Source organism: Oryx dammah, unplaced genomic scaffold (genome assembly GCF_014754425.2).
Source record: "Oryx dammah isolate SB20612 unplaced genomic scaffold, SCBI_Odam_1.1 HiC_scaffold_13, whole genome shotgun sequence".
NCBI classification, from domain to species: domain Eukaryota; kingdom Metazoa; phylum Chordata; class Mammalia; order Artiodactyla; family Bovidae; genus Oryx; species Oryx dammah.
In genome coordinates this window covers 62485200-62513197 of record NW_024070197.1, presented here as the reverse complement: position 1 = coordinate 62513197, position 27998 = coordinate 62485200, and the positions used below count along the sequence as shown (strand labels likewise).

Below are 27998 nucleotides of genomic sequence, written 5' to 3'. Positions count from 1 at the left end.
CAAATAGGTTACATCCAGGAGACATGGGTTTCTGAGAACTCTTAGGCTAATATATTTAGTTTGACCTATACAGCATAAAAATAATTTTTAATGAAGTGCCAATCTTTAAAAAGATGGACAATTTACCAAAAATGTGACAAAGTGGATGGCTCTGGAAACACTGGGGTCCTGTTCCTATATGATAAAAATAGGCTGCAGCTGAGCAGAGGCTGCCCTTTCTTCACAAAGTTCACCTGTTCCCTGAAGTCTCTCCTTCAGGCTCAACTCACTTTTTAGGCTCCCAATAGATCTCACAGGTATTAGAGTTTGCAGTTTCAGGCGGGGGCACTCTGGGACCAGATACTGAAGATCAGGTTGGCGTCAGAGATAAAAGCCATTGGGGATCCAAAGAGGGATTCTGTACTTAGTTCAGTGGGAAAGAGGAAGGATCAATCTTTGCCCAGCTGTTTACTGCTGTCACAGTTCACCCCGGAACTTAGTGGCTAAGACCACAGCCATTTATTTAGCTCATGGTTTTGTAAATGGGCCGTCTGGGCTGCTTCTGCTGTGCGGTTCTTCTGGTCTCAAATGGATTCATCCCTGTGACAGCTGCTGGCCTGGCTGGTCTAGTATGACAGCTCCATGTAGCCTCTCCTTCTCCAGCACCCTTGTGCAGCTTGCTCCCGGCGGAGGAGGGCTCCAAGAGACGGGGTGGAAGTTTGTAAGGCCTCTCGAAGCCTGGGCTTGGAACCAAAACACCATCACTTCGACATTCTATTGGCCAGTTACAACACCAGCCCAGGTTCAACTGGTGGGGATGTAGATTCTACTTCTTTAAAAAAAAAAAAAAAGTTGTTTATTTTTTATTTGTAGCTGTGATGGGTCTTCATTGCTGTGCAGGTCTTTCCTCTAGTTGCAATGAGTGGAGGCTACTCTTTGTTGCAGTGAGCGGGCTTCTCATTGCAGTGGCTTCTCTTGTTGCAAAGCACGGCCTCTAGGGTGGGTGGGCTTTAGGAGCTGGGCTCAGTAGTTGTGGCTCCCAGGCTCTAGAGCACAGGCTCAATAGCTGTGGTGCACAGGCTTAGTACTGTGGCATGTGGGATGTTCCCAGGCTAGGGATCAAACCCATGTCTCCTGCATTGGCAGATGGATTCTTTACTACTGAGCCCACCAGGGAAGCCCTAGATTCAACTTCCTGATGGGAAGGGCTGCTAAGTCACAATGCCAAGAGGTTTGGATCCAGACAGAGACACATTTTTAAAAAACTATCAGAGTTATTATGAAAGGCGTATTTTTGACAGTATCATTGGGAGTTGGATGGATTACTGGAGTTGTTTTCTATTTGTAACAGAGAAGTGCTGCCCCCGTGTACCCATAAATAAATCCATGCTGAAGGATTTGAGAGAAAAAGATGCCCAGCTCGTGTTCTTCCAGCTCCTTGTTCAGGGACAGTTTCAGTTTCAACACGTGGCTTAATAAAAGGAAGACAGTCTCTTTAAGATTTCTGTGAATGAATGAACAGAAAGTTAGACAAGCTCAGGAACTGACAGTCACGTTAGAAACAAAGACATTTCCATACTACAAAACAGTGTAGAAACTGCACTCCCCTTGGTCTGGCTGGAGTCCAAAACACCATCAGCATTCATGCCTTTGGAATGGGATGTTCCCTCTCACTTGGACAACTTTTGCTAATTTTATTTTATTTTTGTAATTTTACTTGGACAACTTTTAAAATACAACTACCTTGTTTCTTAGTGTGAATTAGTCTCAGGTATTAGATTCTCTAATACCAGGAGGACCTGGGTTTAAGGGAGCCTGGAAAGACAAGGAAGAAGACAAAGGAGAATTTGAAGGAGAAGGTACTAAAGAAAATACTGCAGCTCCTCATCCACCCTAAAGGGTAATTCTTCAGGGAGCGCCACTGAGTCTGCCCTTCTGCGCTATGAGGGCAAGGAGAAAGTTTCAGGTAGAAGCTCGGCCAAGGTTTAGATTTTGTTAGGGAAATTAAAATGGAAGTAGTCTTGTTCAGGCTTCAGAAGCAGGAGAGCAGGCCACAGACTGACTTCTGAGCCTGCCTGGACTACGTGCCTGCTTGCAAACACACCAATTGTTACCAGGAAGCCAAGCGGCACTTTAGATCAGAGTGAGAATGGGTCTTGGATTTCCTTGAGCCCTTGGAGGCCTGGCCTGCTCCCTGGGGTTCCAGAAAATCTTGTGACTCACGAGGTGAAACAAACAACCTTGTAAAAGTTAAAGAAAAACCATGACTGCATTTCTGCACGCAGACTGATGCTCATATCAGTGGGCAGCCTGGGATTACAAGCAGGAGCCCCCCAAACTGCAATTTGAAGTCTCACCCGTGGGGTGGATGCACTGCCGGGGGGACCTCTTCCCAAATGGGACTACAGATTGCTGTTAATGAGGGACTTCCCCGCACTTTTGAAGTCTGGAGGTTGTTTGACCTAATTTGGTGATGTAAGTGCTGTTACTTTTCTCTGTTGTTTTTCTCTTCTTTTAATGACTATGTATTGAAATGAAGTCAATCAATCCTCTATTAAATGTTGAAATTGTTTATTGTGTGTGTAACGAGTGGTTTCTTTTGTTAATAACTCTTTTGAACTTAAAACTTTCAGCAAAACAGATTTTCATTCCAAAAGGTAGGGATGGGGCAAAGGAAGGGGAGGGATGAGATACCCTCTCTAACATGACTGTTAGAGTGATTCCCAATGGACCACCAATGAACAGGCCTTGAAGGACTTCGTGCCAGAGACTTCTGTAAATAGTGGTGCCGTCCTTGGGGGGACTGCCCCCAAAGCCTGGACACCTATCTCTTTAGTTCCTCTCTCAGGCATTTAATCTTCATTTATCAATGCCCTCCACCCCCAGGTCTCTAACTCAGGATAGTCTCACCTGTGTGCCTCAGGATACATGCACAAGAATGTTTAAGGGTGAGGTTCCTAAAAGGCCGATTAAAACATCCATAGATAGAGGAAGGGGTAAGTAACGTGCGTGGTTATCTAAGTGGCCTACTACACAGCAGTAGAAAAGAATGAGTTTAAACCATCACATTAGCATGGATGAATTTCAAATCATTTCTTCACACTACCTGATCAACTGAAGAAAGGTGTGGTAGAATATAGCATGATATCACTTACAAAGTCTAAGCTGCTTCAGTTGCGTCTGAGTCTTTGTGACCCTATGGACTGTAGCCCACCAGGCTCCTCTGTCCGTGGGAATTTCCAGGCAAGAATACAGGAGTGGGTTGCCACTTCCTCCACCAGGGGATCTTCCCAACCCAGGGACTGAACCTGCATCTCCTGCGGCTCCTGCACTGCAGGCAGATTTTTAACCGCTGAGCCACAGGAAAGCCCATAATTTAGTGTACCTTGGTTAAGGAGTTTTTTCAACCAATTTTCCTTTATTTTACTGATTTAACCTCCCTTCTTTCCATCATTCTTACTTTCAGAAATACTTGATGTGACCCATAATTCCCTTTCTTGGAAATTCTGCCATGTAATTCACATTTGGTTCACATGCTTGACTTATGATTCAGTCTTCTAGGCTATCTGCTAATCTAGTTACTAGTTGTCCACTGGCTTACCAGACTCAAAATTTCACTCCTTCCATATTGTCTTCCATTCTCTCTGTCTTAGGCTTATGTCTTAAAAAATTCTTTTCTAACATTTGGTTGGTTAGGGAAGTGAGTTAAAGATTATGTATATGCTTATGTAATAAGATTTACTTAAGAATTTGAAATGATTCCTCATTTTGTTACTGCTAGATTTTTGCTGTATTATAATTGTAAAATTTTGTCATTCAAACTGTAATATTAAAAGCATATTCTCGATACTCTTGAGTGGCAGTGTTCTCTGCCACCTCTCTGCACTATGTCGGGTGGCCTCCTGAAGGCGCTGCTCAGCGACTCCTACGTCGAGCTGAGCCAGTACTGGGACCAGCACTTCCGGCAGATTCTGTGAAATGGCCGAGGCTGCAGATATTCAAGGGTGACAATGAAGAACAGGAAAAATTACTGAAGAAAAGCTGTACATTGTATGTTGGAAATCTTTCCTTTCATACAACGGAAGAACAAATCTATGAGCTCTTCAGCAAAAGTGGTGACATAAAATCATCATGGGCCTGGATAAAATGAAGAAGACAGCATGTGGATTCTGCTTTGTGGAATACTATTCAAGAGCAGATGCAGAAAATGCCATGCGGTATATAAATGGAACATGTCTGGATGACCGGATCATTCGTACAGACTGGGATGCAGGCTTTAAGGAGGGCAGGCAGTATGGCCGTGGGCGTTCTGGGGGCCAGGTAGGAGATGAATATCGTCAGGACTATGATGCTGGAAGAGGTGGCTATGGAAAACTGGCCCAAAACCAGTGAGTGGTTTAGCGCCCCATCATGAAAGGCCACTCCTTTGGCCTGTTGAATTTGACGGGTGTTACCCAAGGTCTGCAAATCTGCCTTTTTTTTTTTTTTTTTAAACCAAGCTTTAATCAATGTTTCTACTGAGCTGGAAGCCTTGTCATGGTTTTCCTCTTAAAAATTATTAAAGAACAGAATCCAAAAGAATGCCTTTAATTCTGTAGAATGAAATCTTAGAATCTTGGTTTTGTGTCAGATTACCAAAATGATTTCTGTTACTAGGTCAAAAATTGTGTTCCTTAGCAACAGACTTCATGTATAATGTTGATCTGTCAGCCAAAAACACACTTCTTTTAGAAGACTGGAAAAAATTTTTAAGTGTCTACCATGTTTGCATCTAAGTAGGTTCATGGTCTACCTTGGGACCTGGAATTACTATTTTTAAAATTTTAAGTTTTCATAAGATAAAGTTTAATAAGTGGACTTTGGCTATGTTATGTAGCTTTGCTCTAAATTAGGGGAACAGATGCTTGATAACTGAAGTTTTTTTTTTTTTTTTCTGTGTTGATTTTTAATCTGTAAAGGCAAAACTTAATGGAAATTCCTAAACAGTTGGTATAAAAGAAAGCTTTAGACAGTCCCTGGGAACACCACCTGCTTTACATGCTTTGTATATCAGGAAATAAGGGACAGGTATTGAAGGGTATTTATTTACTAAACACATTTTTCAAAATGTGAGATGTGAGCGCCTTCAGATCTATTTTTTTCATTTTCAGACTGATCTTGGGAATGGAGTGTTTTGTGGTGTTTGTGGTTTTTTTTGTTTTGTTTTGTTTTTGTTTTTAAAGAGCTTACAGATTGAGAGAATGGCTTAACAAAATCAGAAATGGTTCCCTTGGGAAATGTTTTGGCCAGTTCTTACATTGAAGTCTGTCTTGTTTTTTCTCCAATTGTGCTATGTTTCAGAGGCAGGACAGTCAGCTGATGGTCTCTACAACTCTCAGAAGGGAGTCTAGAGGATTTATTTTGCATTTGTAAGGCAAGAGATGATTTCTCTAATGTTACATGAATTCTTGCTCATTTTAAACTGCTAGTCTAGTATGATTCTCCCTGACCTAAGTGAGATTTTTTTCATCTAGCAACAAAGTATCTCCTAATTTCCAGGAGTTTGTGAAGTTGGGGCTGGAGTATCTCAATGTGAACAGCTTTCATGTTACAATGTGTGTTTTCTCAAATTTAAATTGGCTATTTGGATATCTCTAAATTAGTTGTAAATATTTAGGAAAACCTGCAAGTAATTTAATGAGGACATAAAGTCTTTTTTACAGTAGTTTGAATTAATGTATTTTATATTATTTTGCAGTAAAACGTGATTCAGATTTCTATAGGCCTTAAAACCACAGACAGTATTTCATATTTGAATTGTCTTCTGTAACAGATTTCAATAAAATTGGACCAACTTACAGAAAAAAAAAAAAAAGCATATTCTCTCCTGAAAAAAATAAAATAAAATAAAACCATAGACAAACTTTTACCAGAAAGTTAGGATAGTGGCTCCTCCTGGAGGAGGGGAGACGAATGTGAAAGCAAGGGATGCGGAGGTCCCTTTCTGAGTTAGTGGTAATGTTCAAGTCTTTAACCAGGAGTGGATATGTGATGTTCTTTATCTTTGACTTAAAAAAATGAACATATATATTTAATCATCGCTGTCAGTTCAGTTCAGTAGCTCAGTCGTGTCCAACTTTTTGCGACCCCATGAATCGCAGCACGCCAGGCCTCCCTGTCCATCACCATCTCCCGGGGTTCACTCAGACTCACGTCCATCATTGCTGTATTGTGATACATATCACAATAAAGATAGGAAAAGCATGATTTTGTTTCTTTGAATACTGTAGCAACTTCAGTGGAAACACTTCCCCAGTATCTAGATATACTGCATGTGAGTCATGTTCTCTTGTATCTGGAGCTTCGTGGAAAGCCTGAGAGATCTGGACCTAGAGTAGGGGAGGGAAACATTCCCATTGAGGGAGATGGTGTAGGGAAACTACAGAGGAGCAGCTGATAAGGTGGTGAAATAAAAGTCTCAGTAGAGGAAATGACCCCGGGGTGTTGATAAAAGAAAAGGAAGGAAGGGAGAGAAAGTATCAGTTCAGTCACTCGGTCCTGTCCAACTCTTTGCAACCCCATTACTGCAGCACACCAGGCTTCCCTGTCCATCACCAACTCCCTGGAGCTTACTCAAACTCATGTGCATCGAGTTGGTGATGTCATCCAACCATCTCATCCCCTGTCGTCCCCTTCTCCTGCCTTCAATCTTTCCCAGCATCAGGATCTTTTCCAATGAGTCAGTTCTTCGCATCAAGTGGCCAAAGAATTAGAGCTTCAGCATCAGTCCTTCCAATGAATATTCAGGACTGATTTCCTTTAGGATTGACTGGTTGGATCTCCTTGCTGTCCAAGGGACTCTCAAGAGTCTTCTCCAACACCACAGTTCAAAAGCATCAGTTCTTTGGCACTCAGCTTGCTTTATGGTCCAACTCTCACATCTGTACCTGACTACTGGAAAAACCACACCTTTGACTAGACAGACCTTTGTCAGCAAAGTAATGTCTCTGCTTTTTAATATACTTTGTCATAGTTTTCTTCCAAGGAGCAAGGAGTGTCTTTTAACTCATGGCTGCAGTCACCACCTGCAGTGATTTTGGAGCCCAAAAAAATAAAGTCAGCCACTGTTTCCCCATCTATTTGCCATGAAGTGATGGGACCAGATGCCATGATCTTCGTTTTCTGAATGTTGAGTTTTAAGCCAACTTTTTCACTCTCCTCTTTCCCTTTCAATAAGAGGCTTTTTAGTTCTTCTTCACTTTCTGCCATAAGGGTTGTGTCATCTGCGTTTCTGAGGTTATTGATATTTCTCCCGGCAATCTTGATTCTAGTTTGTGCTTCATCCAGTCTGGCATTTCACTTGATGTATTCTGCATATAAGTTAAATAAGCAGGGTGACAATACACAGCCTTGATGTACTCCTTTCTCGATTTGGAGCCAGTTTGTTGTTCCATGTCCAGTTCTAACTTCTTGACTGCATACAGATTTCTTAGGAGGTATGTAAGGTGGTCTGGTATTCCCATCTTTTTTAAGAATTTTCCACAGTTTGTTGTGATCCACACAGTCAAAGGCTTTAGTGTAATCAATAAAGCAGAAGCAGATGTTTTTCTGGAACTCTCTTGCTTTTTCGATTATCCAACAGATGTTGACAATTTGATCTCTGATTCCTCGCCTTTTCTAAAACCAGCTTGAGCATCTGGAATTTCACGGTTCATGTACTGTTGAAGCCTGGCTTGGAGAATTTTAAGCATTACTTTGCTAGTGTGTGAGATGAGTGCAAGTGTGCAGTAGTTTGAGCATTCTTTGGCATTGCCTTTCTTTGGGATTGGAATGAAAACTGACCTTTTCCAGTCCTGTGGCCACTGCTGAGTTTTCCAAATTTGCTGGCATATTGAGTGCAGCACTTTCACAGCATCATCCTCCAGGATTTGAAATAGCTCAACTGGAATTCTATCACCTCCACTAGCTTTGTTCATAGTGATGCTTCCTAAGACCCACTTGACTTCCACATTCCAGGATGTCTGGCTCTAGGTGAGTGATCACACCAACATGGTTATCTGGGTCATGAAGATTTTTTTTGTATAATTCTTCTGTGAATTCTTGCCATGTCTTCTTAATATATTCTGCTTCTGTTAGGTCCATACCATTTCTGTCCTTTATTGTGCCCATCTTTGCATGAAATATTACCTTGGTATCTCTAATTTTCTTGAAGAGATCTCTAGTCTTTCCCATTCTATTGTTTTCCTCTATTTCTTTGCATTGATCACTGAGGAAGGCTTTCTTATCTCCCCTTGCTATTCTTTGGAACTCTGCATTTAAATGGGTATATCTTTCCTTTTATCCTTTGCCTTTTGCTTCTTTTCTAAGCTATTTGTAAGGGCTCCTCAGACAACCATTTTGCCTTTTTGTATTTCTTTTTTCTTGGGGATGGTCTTAATCACTGCCTCCTGTACAATGCCACGAACCTCCATCCATAATTCTTTAGGCACTCTGTCTATCAGATCTAATCCTTGAATCTATTTGTCATTTCCACTGTATAACTGTAAGGTATTTGATTTACATCATACCTGTATGGTCTAGTGGTTTTCCCTACTTTCCTCATAAGTCTGAATTTGGCAACAAGGAGTTCATGGTCTGAGCCACGGTCAGTTCCTGGTCTTATTTTTGCTGACTGTATAGAGCTTTTCCATCTTTGGCTGCAAAGAATATAATCAATCCAATTTCGGTATTGACCATTTGGTGATGTCCATGTGTAGAGTCTTCTCTTGTGTAGTTGGAAGAGGGTATTTGCTATGACCAGTGCATTTTCTTGGCAAAACTCTATTAGTCTTTGTTCTGCTTCATTCGGTATTCCAAGGCCAAATTTGCCTGTTACTCCAGGTGTTTCTGGATTTCCAACTTTTGCATTCCAGTCCCCTATGATGAAAAGGACATCTTTTTTGGGTGTTAGTTCTAGAAGGTCTTGTAGGTCTTCATAGAACCGTTCAACTTCAGCTTCTTCAGCATTATGGGTTGGGGTACAGTCTTGGCATTCTGTGGTATTGAATGGTTTGCCTTGGAAACGAACAGAGATCATTCTAACTCAATGAATAAGCCATGCCATGTAGGGCCACCCAAGACAGACGGGTCATGGTGGAGAGTTCGGACAAAATGTGGTCTACTGGAGAAGGGAATAGCAAACCACTTCAGTATTCTTGCCTTGAGAACCCCATAAACTGTATGAAAAGGCAAAAAGATAGGACACTGAAAGATGAACTCCCCAGGTCGGTAGGTACCCAATATGCTGCTGGAGAGCAGTGGAGAAATAACTCCAGAAAGAAGGAAGAGATGGAGCCAAAGCAAAAATAACACTCAGTTGTGGATGTGACTGGTGATGGAAGTCCTATGCTGTGAAGAACAATATGGCATAGGTGTTGTCGCCAGCACTGCAGGTAGGGCTCGAAAGTGGCTGATGCACAGTTTGGGAAAAAGAAACTAGAGACAGAATTAAAGTTTTAAAGATGGGGCTGGGGGACTCAAGACCTCTTGGGTCAAGAGCCCTGTTCCTTGGAGCCACACCACTTTTCTTGAGTGTCTTGGCAAGCAGAAAGTACCTGTCGTGCTACGATGAAGTCAGCCTCCTGTGTCCCCGGTCACATCTCCCACTTTACTGATGACTTTAAACTATCTTTGTTATTTTCTTGTACAAGGGCTCTCACCTAGCTGGAGGTCATAGACCGACATATGCCTTGGAAAACATCTTAGTGTGTGCACAAGCAGCATTCTGAACTTGCGCTGACCCAGCGTTCCAAGGTCCACGCTGTGTTTTTCCTTAGCTTAGCAGGGTATGATGACCCCAACTGATCAACCCAATGTACTTTCATTTGTGTTATGCTGTATTGCTATATTTTGCTTTTATTCTTTTCCCATGGTGATTTTCTCATGGCTTAGCCAGAGCAACAGGTGGCTGACTCTTAACCCCTGCACATAGGAACCTGGAATGTTAGGTCCATGAATCAAGGTAAACTGGAAGTGGTCAAACAGGAGATGGCAAGAGTGGACATCGACGTTTTAGGAATCAGTGAACTAAAATGGCACTGATATGACACTGAAAGATGAACTCCCCAGGTCAGTAGGTGCCCAATATAGTACTCCTCTGAGCTACAGAAAGAGGATAGGCTGGAAGAATCTGCCTTCCCAACCCACGTTAGACTAAACAATGCCCTTCGGGCAGGGTTTCTAAACTCCAGTGCTACTGATAATCTGGGCCGGATAATCTTTGTTGTAGGGGTTGTCCTGTGCATCCTAGGGTGTTGAATAGCTTCTGTCCACCAGATACCAGTGGACATGTCCACACCACCCCACCTCCCCTGAGGTGTAACAGCCAAAAATGTCTTTAGACATTGTCAGTGTTCCCCGAAGGGCAAAACCACCCCTGGTTGTGATACACAAAGAAAATCTTTCACAAATGTTAAGTAACACGTGTGGTCCATGCTCTTTAGACCAGAAAGAGCCCTACCTTTAACAGAGGGCCTCCTGGAGGGTTCATAGGCACGGCAATCATCGATGATCTCCTGCAACTGTGAAGGGCAACCTTCACCCACTGGCTCCCGGTGCCGAGACTCAGCCACCAGCTGGTAGATCTTCTTGGAATCACAACCTGGAGTGGAAATGATATGACGGGAGGCTTAAAGATTGCTCTGGCACCCACATATCCCTCTGGCTGCTGCTGGCTGGCATCAGACCTAGGGACCCTGAGAACTGGAGACATAGGAGCTTCCAGTGACCCCAATGACCAGCGCAGGCAGTGCCCACATTGAAGAAGAAAGCGTCCAGGACAGCACTGATGTTTAACTCTAGTCTACAGTCTGAGTCAGCTTTCACACTGGTTACCTTCAAATGGTCTCTTCCCAGTGGCGATCTCCCAGAGGACAATTCCAAAGCTAAAAGAAAAGCAAGAAAATGAACAATGATAACAAGTTTCCTTTTTTCCATGCCCCGTAGCCATTTCCAGAAAACACAGAGAATTTTCTTTCTTTTTTTCTTTTTTTTGCACTGTGTAGCTTGTAGGACCTCAGTTTCCCCAGCCAGGGATTAAACCCAGGCCATGAAGTGGGAGCGCTAAATCCTGACCACTAGCCCACCAGGAACTCCCCACGGTGAACTTTCTCATCACCATCAATTACATTCCAGGGATGCTCCACCCTACCGGTATTTGACTTGGACTTTCTTGTCACGTTCATCTGAGAATTGGCAGGAGAACACAAACATACCTGTATATTTCAGCTTTTATGTCGTATTTATTATACACATTTTCCAACCTCTGGGGTGAGATGTATGCGGCAGAACTGACTCTCTCTGCTGCTTTTCCTCTAGTTTGTCGGCTGATGGAAGTCTGTGTTTTGCTCAACTCAAATCCTGCAAGCTAGAGAGAGAGGTGACTCAGAGGCAGAAAGAAATGGCACGCTCTCAGGTGGGAAGTAGAGGGCAGGGACTGGTGCTACACGTGACTGTCAGGCGATGGTCTTTTTCCTTCGGGATGTTTCCAGTGAGGTCTCCTGGCCGTGTGGCTACTCTCCTGGCTGCATTCTGGGTTCAATCTATTATGGTGCATTGACTGAGAGAAACTCAAGAACGTTTCCTCTCTGTAAAAATGAGACAGTAAGGATTACTTGAAATGATGGTTGTCAAGCACCTGTAAAACTTGGTATGTTTTTAAAAAATTAATTAGTTGATTGATTTTTGGCTGTGCTGCGTCTTTGTTGGCGCGTTGCAAAGAGTGGGGGCTACTCTCTAGTCGCGGTGCTACTCTCTAATAGCGGGGCGGGGGGCTGCTCTCTAGCTTCGGGCTTCTCGCTGCGGGGGCTTCTCTTGTTGGGAGCACAGGCTCCGGGGGCCTGGGCTTCGGGAGTTGCAGCACGCAGGCTTCAGCAGCTTAGTTGCTCTGCTGCATGAGACTTGGCATGTTGTAGTTATTCTAATATTACCACATTAGATATGTACAGGGCTTCCTCAGTAGATAACTCCCCTGTGTTAGGGTGGACAGGGGTGCCTGGAGCTACCGATGGCTCATTTTCTCTTGGAGGCAGACAAAACAAAAACAAAGAAACAAAAAACCTCCAACAACACGGGGGATCCTCTCGGTCGTATCTGACCCTACCTGGCCCATGCCATGCTCTTAAAGAAGGCACAGCACAAGTCATGGGAGAGTGTGTTCTTCTTGCTCCGTGTACATCTGTCATTAGCACCATTTGTGTGCAGAGGGCTGTCTGTGCCAAATGCAGCCAGGGAGCCAAAGCTAGGGGCAAGAATTAGATGCTTATGTGGCTCCTCCCTCTTATTCACAAGTTCAGGGAGCGCTGACATCCTCTGACGTCTGGCTCCACACTAACCACCAGGGGTGAGAAGCTGAATAGCACATGTTACAGTCACACGTGATGAGCACCAGGAGAGTGGTATAGACACCGTGGTTTAGGAACACTTACTTATATTACACCAATGGTGGGGAGATCCAACCAGTCCATCCCAAAGGAAATCAGTCCTGAATGCTCATTGGAAGGACTGATGCTGAAGCTGAAGCTCCAATACTTTGGCCACCTGATGCAAAGAACTGATTCAATGGAAAAGACCCTGATGCTGGGAAAGATTGAAGGCAGGAGGAGACGACAGAGGATGAGATGGTTGGATGGCATCACCGACTCGATGGACATCAGTTTGAGCAAGCTCCAGGAGTTGGTGATGGACAGGGAAGCCTGGAGTGCTGCAGTCCATGGGGTCACAAAGAGTTGGATATGACTGAGCGACTGAACTAAATTGAACTGAGTGGTGGGAAAGACATTTGAAGGGCAGAAAAGACCTGTCTCTTGTTATTCAGAGAAAGCTATCTACAGATGACAAAGAATATATTCTTTTAGCATTTGGGAACTGTGGACATGAGGTTAACAAAACCCTTTCCTCATCTACAGGACAATCCGAATGTCAGTGAACTTTTTAGTTCTCTTCCCCTGGGAACCTGACAAAAGCAGACTGTTACTTATGCTCCTAAGTAATATATTGCTGCTGATTAATAAATGACCAGTGACCAGGAAGTCATTTATGGACGAGAGGTCGGGGCGGTGGGGACTGTGAAGAGCTATAGGGGTGCTGGGCTATGTGGTGACTCATACCTGGCATGACCCTTGCGGGGATACTGGAAGGCATGCCTGCGGAGTTTATAAAAGAATATCGAGGACTTCCCTGGTGGCCCAGTGGATCAGGAACCACAGTGGATAAGAGTGCAGGGGACACAAGTTTGATGCCTGGTCCAGGAGGATCCCACATGCTACAGAGCAACTAAGCCCGTGAGCCACAACTACTGAGGCCAGAACTACCTAGAGCACTACTGTAGCTCGAGTGCCTAGGGCCTGTGCTCCACAACAAGGAAGCCTCTGCAACGAGGAGCCCTCACTCGCTGCAGCTAGAGAAAGCTCTTGCAAAACAACAAAGACCCAGCGCAGCCATAAATAAATAGAAAACACAGTGATACCACACACACACACAAACTCCTCTAGTTTTTTAAAAAAGAATATTGACTCCTGTGAGTTGTGAGGCTTCTAAGCTTCTCCTGTACCCACAGAGAGGAGCCTCTTTCTCTCACACTTGGGGTGAGGCTGAGGAGGATACCTCTTGGAGGATTGTGGCGGCTCCCATGATACCCTTCTGATTGCCTCCAGGTGCCAAGTGTGGGCCACGGCCAGTCTGTGAGTCTGGATGCCTCCTTGGACCTAAGAAGACACCCTTATGGGTGTTGCAGGGACATAGAAGTGGTGTCCAGGCATCTAAGAGGAGACGGCTCTTAGCCCGCCCCTGCTGGGTGGACGGTGGGGGAGATAAGCGTCAGAAGGGCAGAGAGGATTGAGTCTGTCCAGTGCAGGGCGTGTGGGGCACTGTCCAGGCATAGGAAGCGCTGAGCTCGGAAGCGCTTCAGCCAGTTCCACGGTGAAGGCAGAGAAACAAGCAGGCACAGGCTTTTAGGGAAACAGCATGCCTCTCCCAGCACCAAACAGTCACACGGGTCAAACTCAGAGGGTGCCCGGAAGGCCATGCTCACCTTCACACTGTAGTCTTTAGTCACCAGGAAGCTCGTGCTACTGATGCTCCTGTGGAGTTCTGAGGGTGTTTCCGAATGGTGCAGCCTGATGTGACCAAAGGCAGGGTACGTTAGTGACCTTTGCACAGACGTTCTTTCTTTTTTAAAAAAATAATCTTATTTATTTATTTTATTTTTGGCTGCGCAGGGTGTCTGTCGCTGTATGGGCTTTTCCCTAGTGGCGGAGAGTGGAGGCCACGCTCTAGTTGCAGTGCCCCTCTCTAGTTTGGGGCTTCTCATTGCAGTGGCTTCTCTCATTGCAGAGTGCGGGCTCCAGACACGTGTGGGCTTCAGTAGTTGTGGCCCACAAGCTCAGGAGTGGCGGCTCCCGGGGTCTAGAACAGAGGCTCAGTAGTTGTGGCCCATGGACTCAGTAGCTCTGCAGCATGTGGAATCTTCCTGGACCAGGGATCGAACCCGCGTCTCCTGCATTGGCAGGTGGATTCTCTACCACTGAGCCACCAGGGAAGCCCCTGCACAGACGTTCTTGAAAGGCATGACAGTCACTACTGGGATAATGAGGTTGGTCAGTACCAAGCCGTCTTCTTGGGTAGGTATCCATGGGTTAGTGGGAAAACCAGGATGCAGAGGTGAGATCTGACAACTGTGTGCTGCACGCTTCTGTGGGGCTCTGCCTGGGAAGCAGTGAGCAAAGCAAAGGGCTGAGGTGTGGCTGGATGGTTGGGCCATATCTAGGACCCTTCTGCTTAAAGCAGAATGGAAAGCTGGGGTTTCCACCAACTCAGTAAGTGGTGGGGACTTCCCAAGTGTCCCTAGTGGTAAAGAACCTGCCTAAGTTCTTTGGATGAATGGAGCTCCTGCCTCCCATTTTGGGCTTCTATCATAGAGTCAGTCTCAGGTTGGGTTCTCCCAGAAGCAGATCATGAGCATGGACTGGACAAGTGACTGATTAGGAAGGTATTTCCAGCAATTAAGCCCTCATGCCACAACTACTGAAGCCTGAGCTCTGCAACGAGAGAAACCACCGCAGTGAGAAGCCTGGGCTCCACAGCTGGAGAGCGGGCCCCCGCTCCGCACAACTGGAGAGCGGCCCGCGCTCTGCACAACTGGAGAGCGGCCCCCGCGCTCCACAACTGGAGAGCGGCCCGCGCTCTGCACAACTAGAGAATGCCCCCTCTCCGCACAACTGGAGAACAGCCCCGGCGCTCCGCACAACTGTAGAGCGGGCCCCCGCCCTCCACAACTGGAGAGCGGCCTGCGCTCTGCACAACTAGAGAATGCCCCTGCAGCGACGAAGACCCCAGAGCAGCCAAAGATAAATCAGTGAGTGAAATTTTAAAAGAGAAGATAGTCCCAGGAAACCAGTGAGGGAGCTGTGGAAGCAGGGCAGAGGAGGAGGAGAAATCAAGCAAGAGCGTGACTTCAGGTGAAGTTCCAGGTTCAGCCTAATCCCACGGGGACCTCTGGAGAATAACTGCCCCTCAGGGTTTGTTCTGCATGAAGCAAAGGAGCTGGACTTCTGTACCCACACCGGTTGTTCAGTGACTATGGGTTGGTGTGAGGGAGAGGAGGAGAGAAACAGGTCAGGGACAGAGGGCTGTAAAGTTCCTGGGCATTTTCAGCTCTCAGGGCCTAGAGGCTCTAGCACCCTTGGATGTTCCTCTACAGATGGCGGTGATGAGCTGTTAGCAGCAAAGTATGCTGGGTGGTGGATGAGAGTGCAGATCAGGTAAGAAGGGTCAGCGGTCGTCTGGATAGGCACTAACAGTGTCCCCTACAGTCCAAATCCTTCTCACAAAACCCACTAGTGTACAAAGCTGAGAAGGATAAATTGTACGATTTCCAAGAAAGAGCTAAGGAAGTATTCCCCAAAGTATGGGATAAGTGGCATGCAAGGTGATATGTTAAGAAAGGTATTCTTTTAATTCCAATCTTTCTGATTATGTCAAGGAGAAAGTCTCAGTTTGGTGCTGGATGTCTTAGACACGTCTCTAAATCTGCTAACATCTCCTCTGCGAAAAGATAATGCTGGTCTGAATTGCAGATCTTTTGCTAGGCAGCAACACTTAACCAGAATTTAATAACATTGTTTTGGTTTTATTTGTGGTCACCTATTTGTGCTAAGTGATTCTGGTCTCCAATTTATGGTAGTAACAGAAAATGTCCCCTGTTTTTTCCTAACTTTTTTTTTTTTTTTACAAAGTGAGCTAATCAAAAGGAAAATATTAAATAAATAATATTGGGATTACTGTGAATACGGTAATAACTACATATGTGGTCTGTTAGTGACTGATTTTGGGGGGCCCTTAGGCTAAAGGAACCATAGATTATATGTGAGAGTATGTAGAGCTGGTGGATAAAATATAGGACATCCAGATGATTTTGAATTTTGAAAAATCAATACTTCTTAAAAAAGAAAGTACTAAAAAAGTATAGGGGTTATATGGAATTCTGTATGTCTGAAATTTCAGTAAAAGTATATCTGGTATCATATTTGGAACATACTTAAACATTGTACTAAAATTGTTTATTGCTTTTCTGAAATTCAAGTTTAACTGGACCTCTTGTATTTTTATTTGCTAAATGTGGTAATCTGCTCAAGGAGGCTTCCAGCCTCTTGTCTGCTTGTCTCTGGGTCAAACGGAAAGGGAGGCAGACTCATCCTTTCCCTCTGGGCGCCCCCTCCCCACGCTGGTACCTGTACAAGCCTCTGGCTGCCCCCAGGGCCAGGATGATGCGCTTGGCCAGGGTGAGGTCCTTTTCCCGATCCAGCAGCTCCCTCAGGGTCCCGAGCTCACAGTACTCCATGACGATGGATAACTGAGGGGGTGTCACTGATGGAAAAGAGCTGATTGCTGTGAAGATCCATCCCTGCTCAGAGGTCCTGTTTTTTGTAGCCCATCCCACCCTCTCTCCAAGAGACAGACGCAGTTCTGCTGTGTTTCTCCGTCTCCATCTCACATGGTTTGACTCCTTGAATGAGTCCAATACCCACAGAGTCCCCATGTCTCTTCTCTGTGGCATTTGGCATGTCAGAACTCTACACTTCCCTAGTTATTTGAGTAACTGACTTCCTGACTCAACACTACAACCCAAGAGGGCAGGGCCTGCTTTGTCCAGACAGTGCTCACAGGAAGTTGAATAAATATGTTGAGTAGGGGAGCTCAGACAGGAAGCTGAGGCCTCAGGGCAGGGCCATGAGACCTATAAGAACTGACGTACACAGAGTGAGTCAGTCACCCAGGAGGATAAATATTACCAGAAGTTTTCCTTTAGCCTGGGATTCTGTGCTCCAAAGTCAGGTCACCTGAGCCTGAGCAGAAACTTCCAGAGGGGATAAGAAGGGAGCTGCTCTGTCCTCTCTGTAGGCAAAAGCAGCAAAACATAACCAGCAGGAGAAGCCACATTGTGAGAGGAAATGCAGCCACATTTAAAAAAAAAAAAAAGAAAAGAAAGAAAATGAACAAAACAAAGTTCTTGGTAAAAGGGCAGGTTAATTTAGCTTTTAGATTCACACTACACTAATGATCAAGCTGGATTCCTTGTTTGGGTCAGTCAGCTTTGCAATATTTTACTGCAACAAAATACACTCATCACCCAGGTCAGCATCTGAACAAGCATTTCCTTGGTTCCCAGTGAATCAGCAGGAAGAGATGTGGTTGCATTAGTGCAAACCAGCCCTCAGGCTGAAGCCAACTTCAAGCCTCTTCTCCTGAAAGAAGATGGGAACCCGCATCGTGGGATGCGAAAAAACGGATGTCAATAATAAGAGCACCATCCAGATGCCACCCTTTGATGTAGTAAAACATCGCAGTAAAGCACAAAGATATATGATAGGCTACAGACAGCATACCCAGTCCTGGAGGCACCTCTTACCTGTTTCATCAATGCAAATCCCAAACATGCGCAGGATGTTGGGGGAATCAAATTTCTTCATGGTTCTGATTTCATTATTGAAAGTATGCCTCACTATTCTATGAGAGTAAAAAGGGAAAATAGGATTTCAGGTTGGGGAGGTCCTTCAGAAAACATTCAGTGTAGTGACCGTCTGTATACGCATGGGGCTTGAGGGATCAGCGGCCATTCCTTGGTGGCTCAGGTGGTCAAGTGACTGCCTGCAATGTGGGAGACCCAGGTTCGACCCCTGGGTCAGGAAGATCCCCTGGAGAAGGAAATGGCAACCTCCTCCAGTACTCTTGCCTGGAGAATCCCATGGACAGAGGAGCCTGGTGGGCTACAGTCCATGGGGTCACAAAGAGTCGGACACGGCCGAGCGACTTCACTTTCACTTGAGGGATCATCAGCATCTCCCAGGGGTGAGGATAGGCATATACAACCTGTTCCAAAGAGCCACCTGGTAATTCTTAGTCAACTTAATATCTGCATACTCTATGAACCGTCAGTTCCTCTCCTGGCAATACCGCCCCAAGAGATTCCCATACAGGGCCATAAGGGGATACCCATGGCAGCGTTATTTTTGATGGGCGAAAGTTAGAAGCAGGTTGTGTTCCATTACTGGAAAAAGAGGCAAACTGTGGATTTCCACCATGGATAGCAGTCAGAAGGCAAGGACTACAAGCACAGTATAAGTTGCACGACGCTGAGTGAGAATGGTAAGAAAAGCAGGCGGCAGATGTGACACACTACCGTCTGTGAACATTTAAAACGCACGTGTATAATAACAGCAAACATTTGCAAGAACACATACAAACAAAATATTCCGTGGAAGGGATGGGAACCCAAGAAACAGCGATGAAAGGGAACCTGCCTTTAAAAATATCTAAATACATGAATAAACAAGAGATGTTTCTAGAATCGACTTTGGAAGACATACCTTTAAGTCTAAACTGTGTTCCTTAATAACAGAGAGCCAATATTTAACCCTCTGGGGTCTGAGTTCTGCCATATCAGAATATGGAGACAGTCTGCCCCTCTCCTTGAGTTACAGACAGGAAGTAACTAGGGGAGAGAACCATACAAAACAACTTACCCAATGTCTTTGGCCTGGGAGTTGTTGAATACTTTTATGGCCACTGGAGATTCGTGGTATTTTCCTTCATAAAGTGTGCTGGACTCATTTTCCTTTAGTAGGATCCAATCGGCTTCTGGAAGCTCCTCCTTCTTAATCTCCTTGATTTGATCCTGTGGGAACCCCTTCTTGGGTTTCTGTGAATCTGACCTCATCCCTAGGAGAGAAGGTAATAAAGAGTCAATAGCTGAGGAGGGTGTCTTTTGAGGGAAGAGGCATCTTAGCAATGCTTGAGGGGGAAGCCCCTCCTAGTGAACCAAGCTGGGTCTGCCTGGAGCTTCTGATTGCCTCCTCCCGGGAGGGAGGTCCCAGTGCCTCTGAGTGACTGGTAGAGACACAGCCGATGGTAACAGAAACGTCTCATGTACTTCTTTCCCCTCTTCTTCGGATCCAGCCTACACCCCATCTCAATCCACCTCTCTCATCTCCTCCTACTGCACAACAGCTTGGCACCTGAGCGTTTGGCATCTTGTCTAGTGAGTTCAATTCTGATAGGTAGACACACAGTTTAAGCTCAGTAACCCCACTGCTGTTGTGTGTCTTTCCTCTCCCTTACTCTATGCCGTGGCTGGGAACTCTCAGAAGGCAGAGTCTTTCTCTGTACCTTAGTTTCCTCTACACACAGGCTCTAGCATAAAGCAGAGACTCACAGATGTGTAGAATGGCTAAGCATTTGTAATTTGATTTGAATTTCTTTTTTTTTTTTTAACTTTTAATTTCTTATTCGGGTATAGCTGATTAACAAACAATGTTGTGATAGTTTCACAGGTACTGCAAAGGGACAGTCATACATATACATGTATCGGATTTTGAATTTCTTCTTGGAAATTCAGCGAATGAACTGAAGCTTTGATGCTATCTAGAGGAAGTCATCAGGGGCCTTCCCTGGAAGTCCAGTGGTTATGATTCTGAGTTCTACTGCAGGAGGCATGGGTTCAATTCCTGGTCAGGGAACTAAGATCCCACAAGCCACAAGGGGAAAAAGAGAGAGAGAGAGAGGAAGTTGTCAGCACTTTAACAGGTGCTGGAAGATATCTTGCTGGCCAAGAAATCCCCTTCAAACACGACCCCATGCACAAAAGCCTAGGCCAGCCATGAACACATCCCCCAAACCTGTGGGCTGCTTGCAGCCATCCAGCCCAGAAAATGGGCCAGGCTGGGGCGGGGGAGCCCGAAGTTCCTAACAAATCCATGACTTCTAGTTTGGGGCAGCCAGAAGCAGCAGGGCACATGGCAACTCACAGCTCTGCACAGCTTCGATGGTTTCCTTCATGTTCTCCAGTTGCCTCAATAAAGTTTTTACAGTTTCTTTCTCTGCAAGAAAAACAGCAGCAAATACTCAAAAACAGAAATGCTCAGTGAAAGCACACTGAGATATCCTTTTCTCATCTCTCATGTTCATTACAGTAGGAATGATTACTGTTCACGAATATCTGGCTCTCCACTTCTAAGCAGACAGGAAGTGCCCTGACACATGACTGTGTGCCTTGCTTTGGCCAAGAAATGAAGTGAAAGAAATTTTCAGGGAAGTCTGTGTCAACATGAAAATGCCACAATACTGAAACATCCTGGAAGGACGACAGCTACCTTAGAGAGTCTCCTGGACTTTCTCTGAATGAGAAAAGTCCTAAGACACTGAGGTTTTTTTTGAACCATGCTATAGTCATATATATCCTGACTTACATATTCAGAAATATGTTAAAAATTGATCATATACTAGATAGGGTGACCAACCATCCCAGTTTTCGCAGGACTGAGGAGCTCTGAGGATATGAGACCTTCAGTGCTCAAACCAGGAAAATCTCAGCAGACAAACACATACCTGGTTCGCAGCATTAATATTTCTAAAACCTATGTGGAAGTTAATCTGCCAACCTATATCAAAGTTTTAAAATGTCCATAATCTTTGATCTAGCAATTAGACCCAGTAACTCAACTTTTAGTAATTTTCCCTAAGGAGATCCTGAAATACATACAAAAAGACTCACTGTAGAACTATTAACAATAGTGGAAAACTGGACACAATTTAAATACCCATCAATAGAGAGCTCCTTGAATATATCTGGTCCCTATAAACCAAGGATACTAGACAACTCTATGGGTATTTATATGGAAGAATATTTAATGAGCTTATTTAATGAGAAAAACAAGGAGAACATTGTGCTTAGTATGCTATTGATTGAACAACAACAAGTAAAAAAATATATACTTGACTCTCCAAAAGGCTATTCAAGAAACTGGTAAGAGAGCATGGGTCTGGGAATGGAACTTTGCTGTCAAGGGTGAGAGGCAGATTTCCACCTCATGCCTTTTGAATTTTGTCCTGTGTCAAAGTATTACCAAGTCAAAATGTTTTCACACAATTGCAGGAAGTATATCCTTTCCTCCAAGTTGATGACACCGAGGTGCCTCCTTCTACCAGAAAGTGGACCAATGAACGCTAAAGATGAGGAAGGCCAGGGACCAATCCTGCTCTTTGGCAGGATCAGCTGCTGTGATGCTTTCAACATCACTTCAACCCAATTCCTGACTCCAGTTTTCCTTGGTGGTAGGTGTTTGGTTGAAGGAATTAAAAATGCCTCACTTTTCCTCATCAAAAAAAAAAAACAAACAAAAAACCATTTGCCTACAGGTCTCTTCCACATCTGGTTTGTGATGCCAGAGAGTCTCCTGCGGACCTGACTGGGGAGGCACCATCCTCCACATCAAGGGTGAGAATGGTTTTCCCTCTGAGTTTCAGTGCCTGGACGGTTCATCGAAACTCTAAGCTTAATTCCTCTCCCTCCACCCACAACCCTAATAAGAGGGAAGGATCTGGAATTAACATCACCACAGTCTGCAAAAGTGTAAAGTCATATCTGTTTCCATTGTTTCCTCTCTAGTCCAGCCTGTATCTCGTTCCCTTGGAGCCCTGCCCTCCACTCAGTCCAGCCCCGGCCACTCTCACCCCAGCCACCGCCGTGTCCGCACAGCCTCCGACGTGGTCTGCCGGCACTCACACTTCCACTCTTGCCCCTGACTCTGCTGAGTTACTGGCCCCAAGTCTTCACTCCCGTATAGTCATGTCATACATCCACACTCTGACTGTAGCCTCATGGCGGGCACCCCTCTCCACTCAGACGTCTGGAATCCTGAGTCTCATCGACAGATACCTGCCCAAACCTCTTCAACCTTCCTGATTTTCTGGTAAACAAAAATGAGACTAATACACCTGCATGTGCATCCCCCACCTGAAAAAAATCCTCACCACTCAGTCCTTGGATAGCTTTCCTGTCCTCCTCTGCATCCTGTTGGTCTTCCTGTTGCCAGGACACTCCTGGGCTGAGGCTTGAAGTATGCCTCCACTGATCCACCTGGAGCAGCAGAGAGAGCTCCTCCCAGACATCGCTCAGCTTCTGGTTCACCCCTCCAAAGATTATACTGTCATGCCCTGCTGTTAGAAACTTCTGGATATTGGACTTATTGCTGAACTTGTCTATCCGCTGCTTAGCTTCCTCTAGGGCAGCCTGGAAACGGCTCAGCGCAGCGGTTATCTGGGAGGGCAGGTTCCTCTCTCCTTGGTCCTGGAGCATTTGCAGAGGCTGCAGCAGGCCCTGGATGCGGTTCCCTAGACGTCGGCACTGTTTCTGGCAGTATTTCATCTCCTCACACTGGTTGTAGATAAGCTGGCCTAAGGAGACGATATGCTTCACCTGATCCATACCTGGAAGAAACTGATGGAATCTGTTTAAGTTCCGGGAATCTCCTTCATATTTACTACTGGGATAAGGGAACATCAAGGGTGTCTGTGATTTAAATGGCTGAAGAGGTCTTCCTATTGTTTTCATGTAAGGTACAGATGGCTTACGTACCAAAACCTTCCAGTTTTAGCTGGGAAGTACTGGCTTTGCCAGGGGCTTCCCCGGTGGCTCAGCGGTAAAGAATCTGCCTGTAATGCTGAAGATGCAGGTTCGATCCCTGGGTCAGGAAGATCCCCTGGAGGAGGAAATGGCAACCACTCCAATATTCTTGCCTGGAAAATCCCATGGATGGAGGAGCCTGGAGGGCTACAGTCCACAGGGTCACAAAGAATCTGATATGACTTAGTGAATAAACAACAAATTGGCTCAGCTAGGACTACATCTCCCAGACTTCCCTGCAGCTTGATGGGGCCATATGACTATTTCTCACAGAAGGGGTATGAGCAATAAAGTGTTACTTTGGGTTTGAGTCAGGCTTGTCTCCTCCACACACTGTCAGCTGGTTGTATAGGAGGATGTAGCCCTGGGTGTGGTGGAGCCCAAAAATGTAGAATCCTGGATCCCTGAAGCATCGCTCGGAGGAGAGCCGCTCATAAACCTGGAATGACTGCCATGGACTGCTAGGTGAGCAAGGAATAAACTGCTATTGCATTTGAATCATTACATTTTGGGGTCAATTTGTTAAAGCAGGTCAGCCTATTCTAACAAGCGTATCCTGCCAAAGTATAGGGGTGGCCATAGGACAGTGGGTTGAAATGCTCAGATCCTGTCTAAAGAAGGTAAGGATTACCCAGTAAAGTCAACAGCTGCTGCTCATCAAGGATAAAGGGCCCAGTGGTAGAAGATTTTCTAGTTTTTAGAGAGCTGTCAGAAATCTGGATTTTTATATTTAATCTGTCAATTTAAAATCCCACAACCAAGTCAAAAAATGTTTTAAAAACTATGCAGTCCGACACTGTGTTGGGCAAATAAATTTTGTTTGTCAACTGAAGATTGCCTTGGAAGCCTCAATTTACAACCTTGGCCACAGCCAGCTGAGGATGTTCAGGACTGTAATAGAAGCTGGCTTCTGTTAATCTCAAACTTTTCTTTCTGTCTCTTTTTCCAATGCTTGAGCATGCCTGCCTCCATGGTCCACACCTTCATCCCTCCCTAGTGTGTTTTTAGCACTCTGTAAATCTGCTTCAGCCTCCCCACTGGCCGGTGCATCGGTAAGACTTCTTGTTATAAGTGCTGGTCCCTCAGAGGCGTTTGCATAAAGACTGAGAAGCTTCCCAGGCTCAGCAGAGTTGCGGTAGACATTTGTGTTGCCTACACAGTATCCATTTCTCTGCTCCTAATGCGCTGTGTGTACGCTCAGTTGTGTCCTACTCTGAGCCCCCGTGGACTGTAGCCCACCAGGCTTCTCTGTCCATGCGATTGTCCAGGCAAGAATACACGAGTGGGTTGCCATCTCCTACTCCAGGGATCTTCCCAACCCAGGGGTGGAACCTGCGTCTCTTGCCTCTTCTGCGTTGGCAGGCAGATTCCTTACCACTACTGCCATTTGGACTACCATCATATTTTCTGTAACAATCTGTTCCTCCTTCAATCAGCAATCCGTTTGTGGATTTGAGGTCTATCCCATTACTCAACTACAGGCTTCAAGAACCAATAACTTTCTCTATTGCTTAAGCCAGTTTGAATCATATTTGCTGTACATGCAACCAAAAGCAACTGGGTTCAGTAATGAATGATGCTAACAGCGAAGATCCCGACTCGCTCTATTCACCTGCTGCAGGCTAAGTGATTCGGAACCAGGAGGTCACAGCGGTTATCTTAATTTTGTAGATAAAGACACTAAGTTAGGGAAAAGGTTGCATTTAAATAAGTACAGGGCCACGGAAACAGTTTCCAAAGCAGTTTTAAACAAAGTTAATCTCAACAGTTCAGTGAAACAGGTAGGAGTAGTAGTACTAGTTTGGAGAAAGTAGTTGGCCTGGAACCAAATCTGGCTTAAAAACTAGTAGAAGTGAAACCAAATAAGCAACTAATTGATACTTTTTGTTGTTATTGTCTTCGCATTATATTGATCTAGGAAGGGAAGTAACAGGTGTTGCTGCTGCTGCTGCTGCTGCTAAGTCACTTAAGTCATGTCCCATTCTGTGCGACCCCATAGACGGCAGCCCACCAGGCTCCGCAGTCCCTGGAATTCTCCAGGCAAGAACACTGGAGTGGGTTGCCATTTCCTTCTCTAATGCATGAAAGTGAAAAGTGTTAGGGCATGCCTAAAAAAGACTCAAGGAATCTCAGGCTACCCAGGTATTCCTAGTTGCTAAGCAGAGAGATTCAAGGCCATTTTGGGGGGACTCTTGGAGGCAGTGAACTTTATGCCTTTCTCTGGTCCACTGGAGACAGAAGCAGATGTGAAAGTGTTGCTCAGGGAAACTTGAGGATTTCAGCTTCATAGCTCCAAGCTCCAGTTATCTTATTCACAAAAGCCATATCTCAGCAATAACTAGTCAAAAAATAATGGGGAAAATATCCAACTCATCAAAGCAACGACTTAAAAGAATACATTTCACAGGAAAAGTGATGACGTGGTATGAAGAAAACCATGGAAAACAAATCCTCAAGAAATGGAGAGAACTATTATTTATTTTGGCTGGGGAGATTAAAAATTACAAGCCTGGCAATCCTTTTCAAATATAAATCTAATTTAATGCAGTTCCAGTAAAACTCTCAGTGGTACATTTTGGTATTGAAACTGCTGCTGCTGCTGCTAAGTCGCTTCAGTTGTGTCCGACTCTGTGCGACCCCAGAGATGGCAGCCCACCAGGCTCCCCCGTCCCTGGGATTCTCCAGGCAAGGACACTGGAGTGGGTTGCCATTTCCTTCCCCAATGCATGAAAGTGAAAAGTGAAAGTGGAGTTGCTCAGTTGTGTCCGACTCTTAGCGACCCCATGGACTGCAGCCTATCAGGCTCCCCCGTCCATGGGATTTTCCAGGCAAGAGTACTGGAGTGGGGTGCCATTGCCAACTAAATGATCCTCAAAGTTCATTTGAAAGAGGAAATTAGTAGGAATAGTCAGGATTTTTGTAATAAAATAGGGGCCCATCTATCAGATCTTAAAATTATAATAACTAAAATTGTTTAGGGCTTATTGAGTATAGGATAAAGATATCAAAAGGATGAAAGGGAATATAAATACATATACACTTTTACTCAACAATGTGAATTTCTAGGAATTTGTGCTGTAAAGAAGCTCGTCTGTGTATAGACAGATGGGTGCTAAGGATGCGCACTGAGGTGCTACTTATAATGTGTAAAACTGCTAACATCCCTAATAAGGATATGTTCATAGGTTCCTTGCAGGAAAACAATGAGGGGTAAAGGTCACTAATTTTAAAAGTGAAAAATCTTAAAATGGTTAGTAACAATCCCATGGACGGAGGAGCCTGGTAGGCTGCAGTCCATGGGGTCGCTAAGAGTCAGACATGACTGAGCGACTTCACTTTCTCTTTTCACCTTCATGCATTGGAGAAAGAGATGGCAACCCACTCCAGTGTTCTTGCCTGGAGAATCCCAGGGACCGGGGAGCCTGGTGGGCTGCCGTCTGTGGGGTTGCACAGAGTCGGACACGACTGAAGCGACTTAGCAGCAGCAGCAGCAGCAACAATATAAATCCATGAAAAATTCTAATGCCATTTCCCCCTCTCCTCCAATAACTGGCATCAAGCAACCTTTTCTGGTGAGACTTTTATCACAGAGTTATTCCTCTTGTGCCTAAAATGGGCTCTGGAAAAGCAAGGGGGCATTAACCGTCAAGATGTGGGATCAGCTCCCGGCAGTTTCCGCACTGACTGCCCGCAGAGGGGCTGTGCAGGGCAGTGGGCCGGCTTCCGGAGGCCCCCCTACGGCGACCCCCGCGTGTCCCCTCCCCTACGCCGCGCCTTCTTCAGCAGGAAGCGGCGGGAGAGGTAGGCCGCACCCTCGGGGCCGAGGAACAGAAACCAACCCGGCCCTGAGTTCCGGGAAACGGGCCCGTGGCTCTCCCCTCACCGCCCAGGATCCCGGCTGCGCCCTGCAGCCCGCGCGCCCCGGGCACCGCGCGCGCCGGGACGACCGCCGACTCACCCCGCCCTTCCCGAGGCCGTCCAGCCGGTCCCGGGCGCGGTTCCCGGGAGGCCCGTCGGCTTCTCGGACGTTCAGCCCCCGACGCGAAGCCTGCGACTGGGGACCCCGGGGAGCTGCCGGGTCGCGCGCCTTGGGTCCCGCCGGCCGGCAGGCCCGGAACAGACGCCAGCGGCGGGGAGCGGCCGTGCCCCTCGGAAGGCGGCGGCCTTCTGCTCGCCGGCCCTGCACCCCGCCCTCCCCGCCGCCCCGCCAGCCTGTCGGGCGGGGAGCCTGGCGCGCCTCCTCGGAGCTGTGACAGGGACCTCGCAGCCGCCCCCAGGCTCAGGCGCCGTGGTTCCCTAGACCTCTTTCCAGGTGGTTCAGGCAGAAGGCCCCTCGCTTCCTCTTGGTCTCCCCCGCCCTGTCCACCTCTCCCCCACCTTACCGAAATTTCTCAGTAGCTTTATGGAGTGCTCCTGGTGCCACGTCCTCTGCTTGGGGCTGGAGACTCAAAAGAATAAGGCTCCAGAAACTAGTATAGCGAGCACCCAGTATGGGAAAGATTAGATGAGCAGAAAAAACAGAACTGGAGAGAAGGTTCTCGTGTCTGCTCCTCCGTGCTTGAAAATGCCGAGTGTGGTGGGGAGAAAGCCAAGGAAGACACACACAGGTGGGATGGGCTCAGGAGAGGGGTGGGCGGTGGGTGCGGGAAGCCAGCTTCCTCCTCTAAAGTCGCCGCAGAGACCTCTGCTTTATTAAAGTTAGCTGAGTCCTTAGCTAGGAAGTCTGAGCAATGTTATTCATTAACTCATCAGACTGTTCCCTCCAAAAGGACAGAACTGGATTGTAAGAGAAGAGGTTTTGAGTAGGGAAGCCCTGGGTGGAGGATGTCTGGGGTGTTTATTCACTTACGTTCTCTTGCTGCTGTTCTTCACCTACTGCCTTGTCAGTTTTCTTCTTAGGTCGGGTAGCCTAGAAGTCTGAGGAGAAGAATTGCATGCCTGTGACTTACCGAAGGAAGCCTCTCAGGATCGAGGATAGGAGGCGCAGTGAGGGAAAATTAGCTAAGCAAGGACAGCTGGTTTTGGTGGAGACTAGCTTCAGCCA

General features: G+C 46.0%; 1 protein-coding gene and 1 pseudogene across 2 annotated transcripts; one reads left to right on the top strand and one right to left on the bottom strand.

The window, feature by feature from the left end:
* Positions 1-36: 36 nt before the first annotated feature.
* Positions 37-27901, bottom strand: MLKL (mixed lineage kinase domain like pseudokinase). Of its 2 annotated transcripts, none has more exons than XM_040253542.1 (12): positions 27804-27901; positions 24567-24634; positions 22303-22768; positions 20298-20369; positions 19017-19212; positions 17903-18000; positions 16725-16860; positions 14027-14111; positions 11211-11362; positions 10831-10880; positions 10457-10597; positions 37-1483 (listed from the first exon to the last, which is right to left on the bottom strand). In XM_040253542.1, the coding sequence occupies exons 3-12, from the start codon at positions 22754-22756 to the stop codon at positions 1452-1454; spliced, it is 1416 nt and encodes a 471-aa protein (XP_040109476.1). In that variant the 5' UTR covers positions 22757-22768; positions 24567-24634; positions 27804-27901; the 3' UTR covers positions 37-1451. The 2 variants fall into 2 exon arrangements, with proteins under 2 accessions (XP_040109476.1, XP_040109477.1); XM_040253543.1 differs by lacking the exon at positions 27804-27901 and adding an exon at positions 26913-27065.
* On the top strand, positions 3833-5185 carry LOC120872882 (annotated as a pseudogene).
* Positions 27902-27998: the final 97 nt, after the last annotated feature.

Bases quoted from the DNA above. Each gene is read 5' to 3' on its own strand.
- MLKL (XM_040253542.1), bottom strand. From the start codon at position 22,756: ATGGATCAGGTGAAGCATATCGTCTCCTTAGGCCAGCTTATCTACAAC. The intron at 16,861-17,902 runs GTAAGAGGTGCC...CTTTTCCATCAG, and splicing joins GATTTGCATTGATGAAACAG to TGACACCCCCTCAGTTATCC. The intron at 1,484-10,456 runs GTAGGGCTCTTT...ATTCATTCACAG, and splicing joins CAGGAGGCCCTCTGTTAAAG to AAATCTTAAAGAGACTGTCT.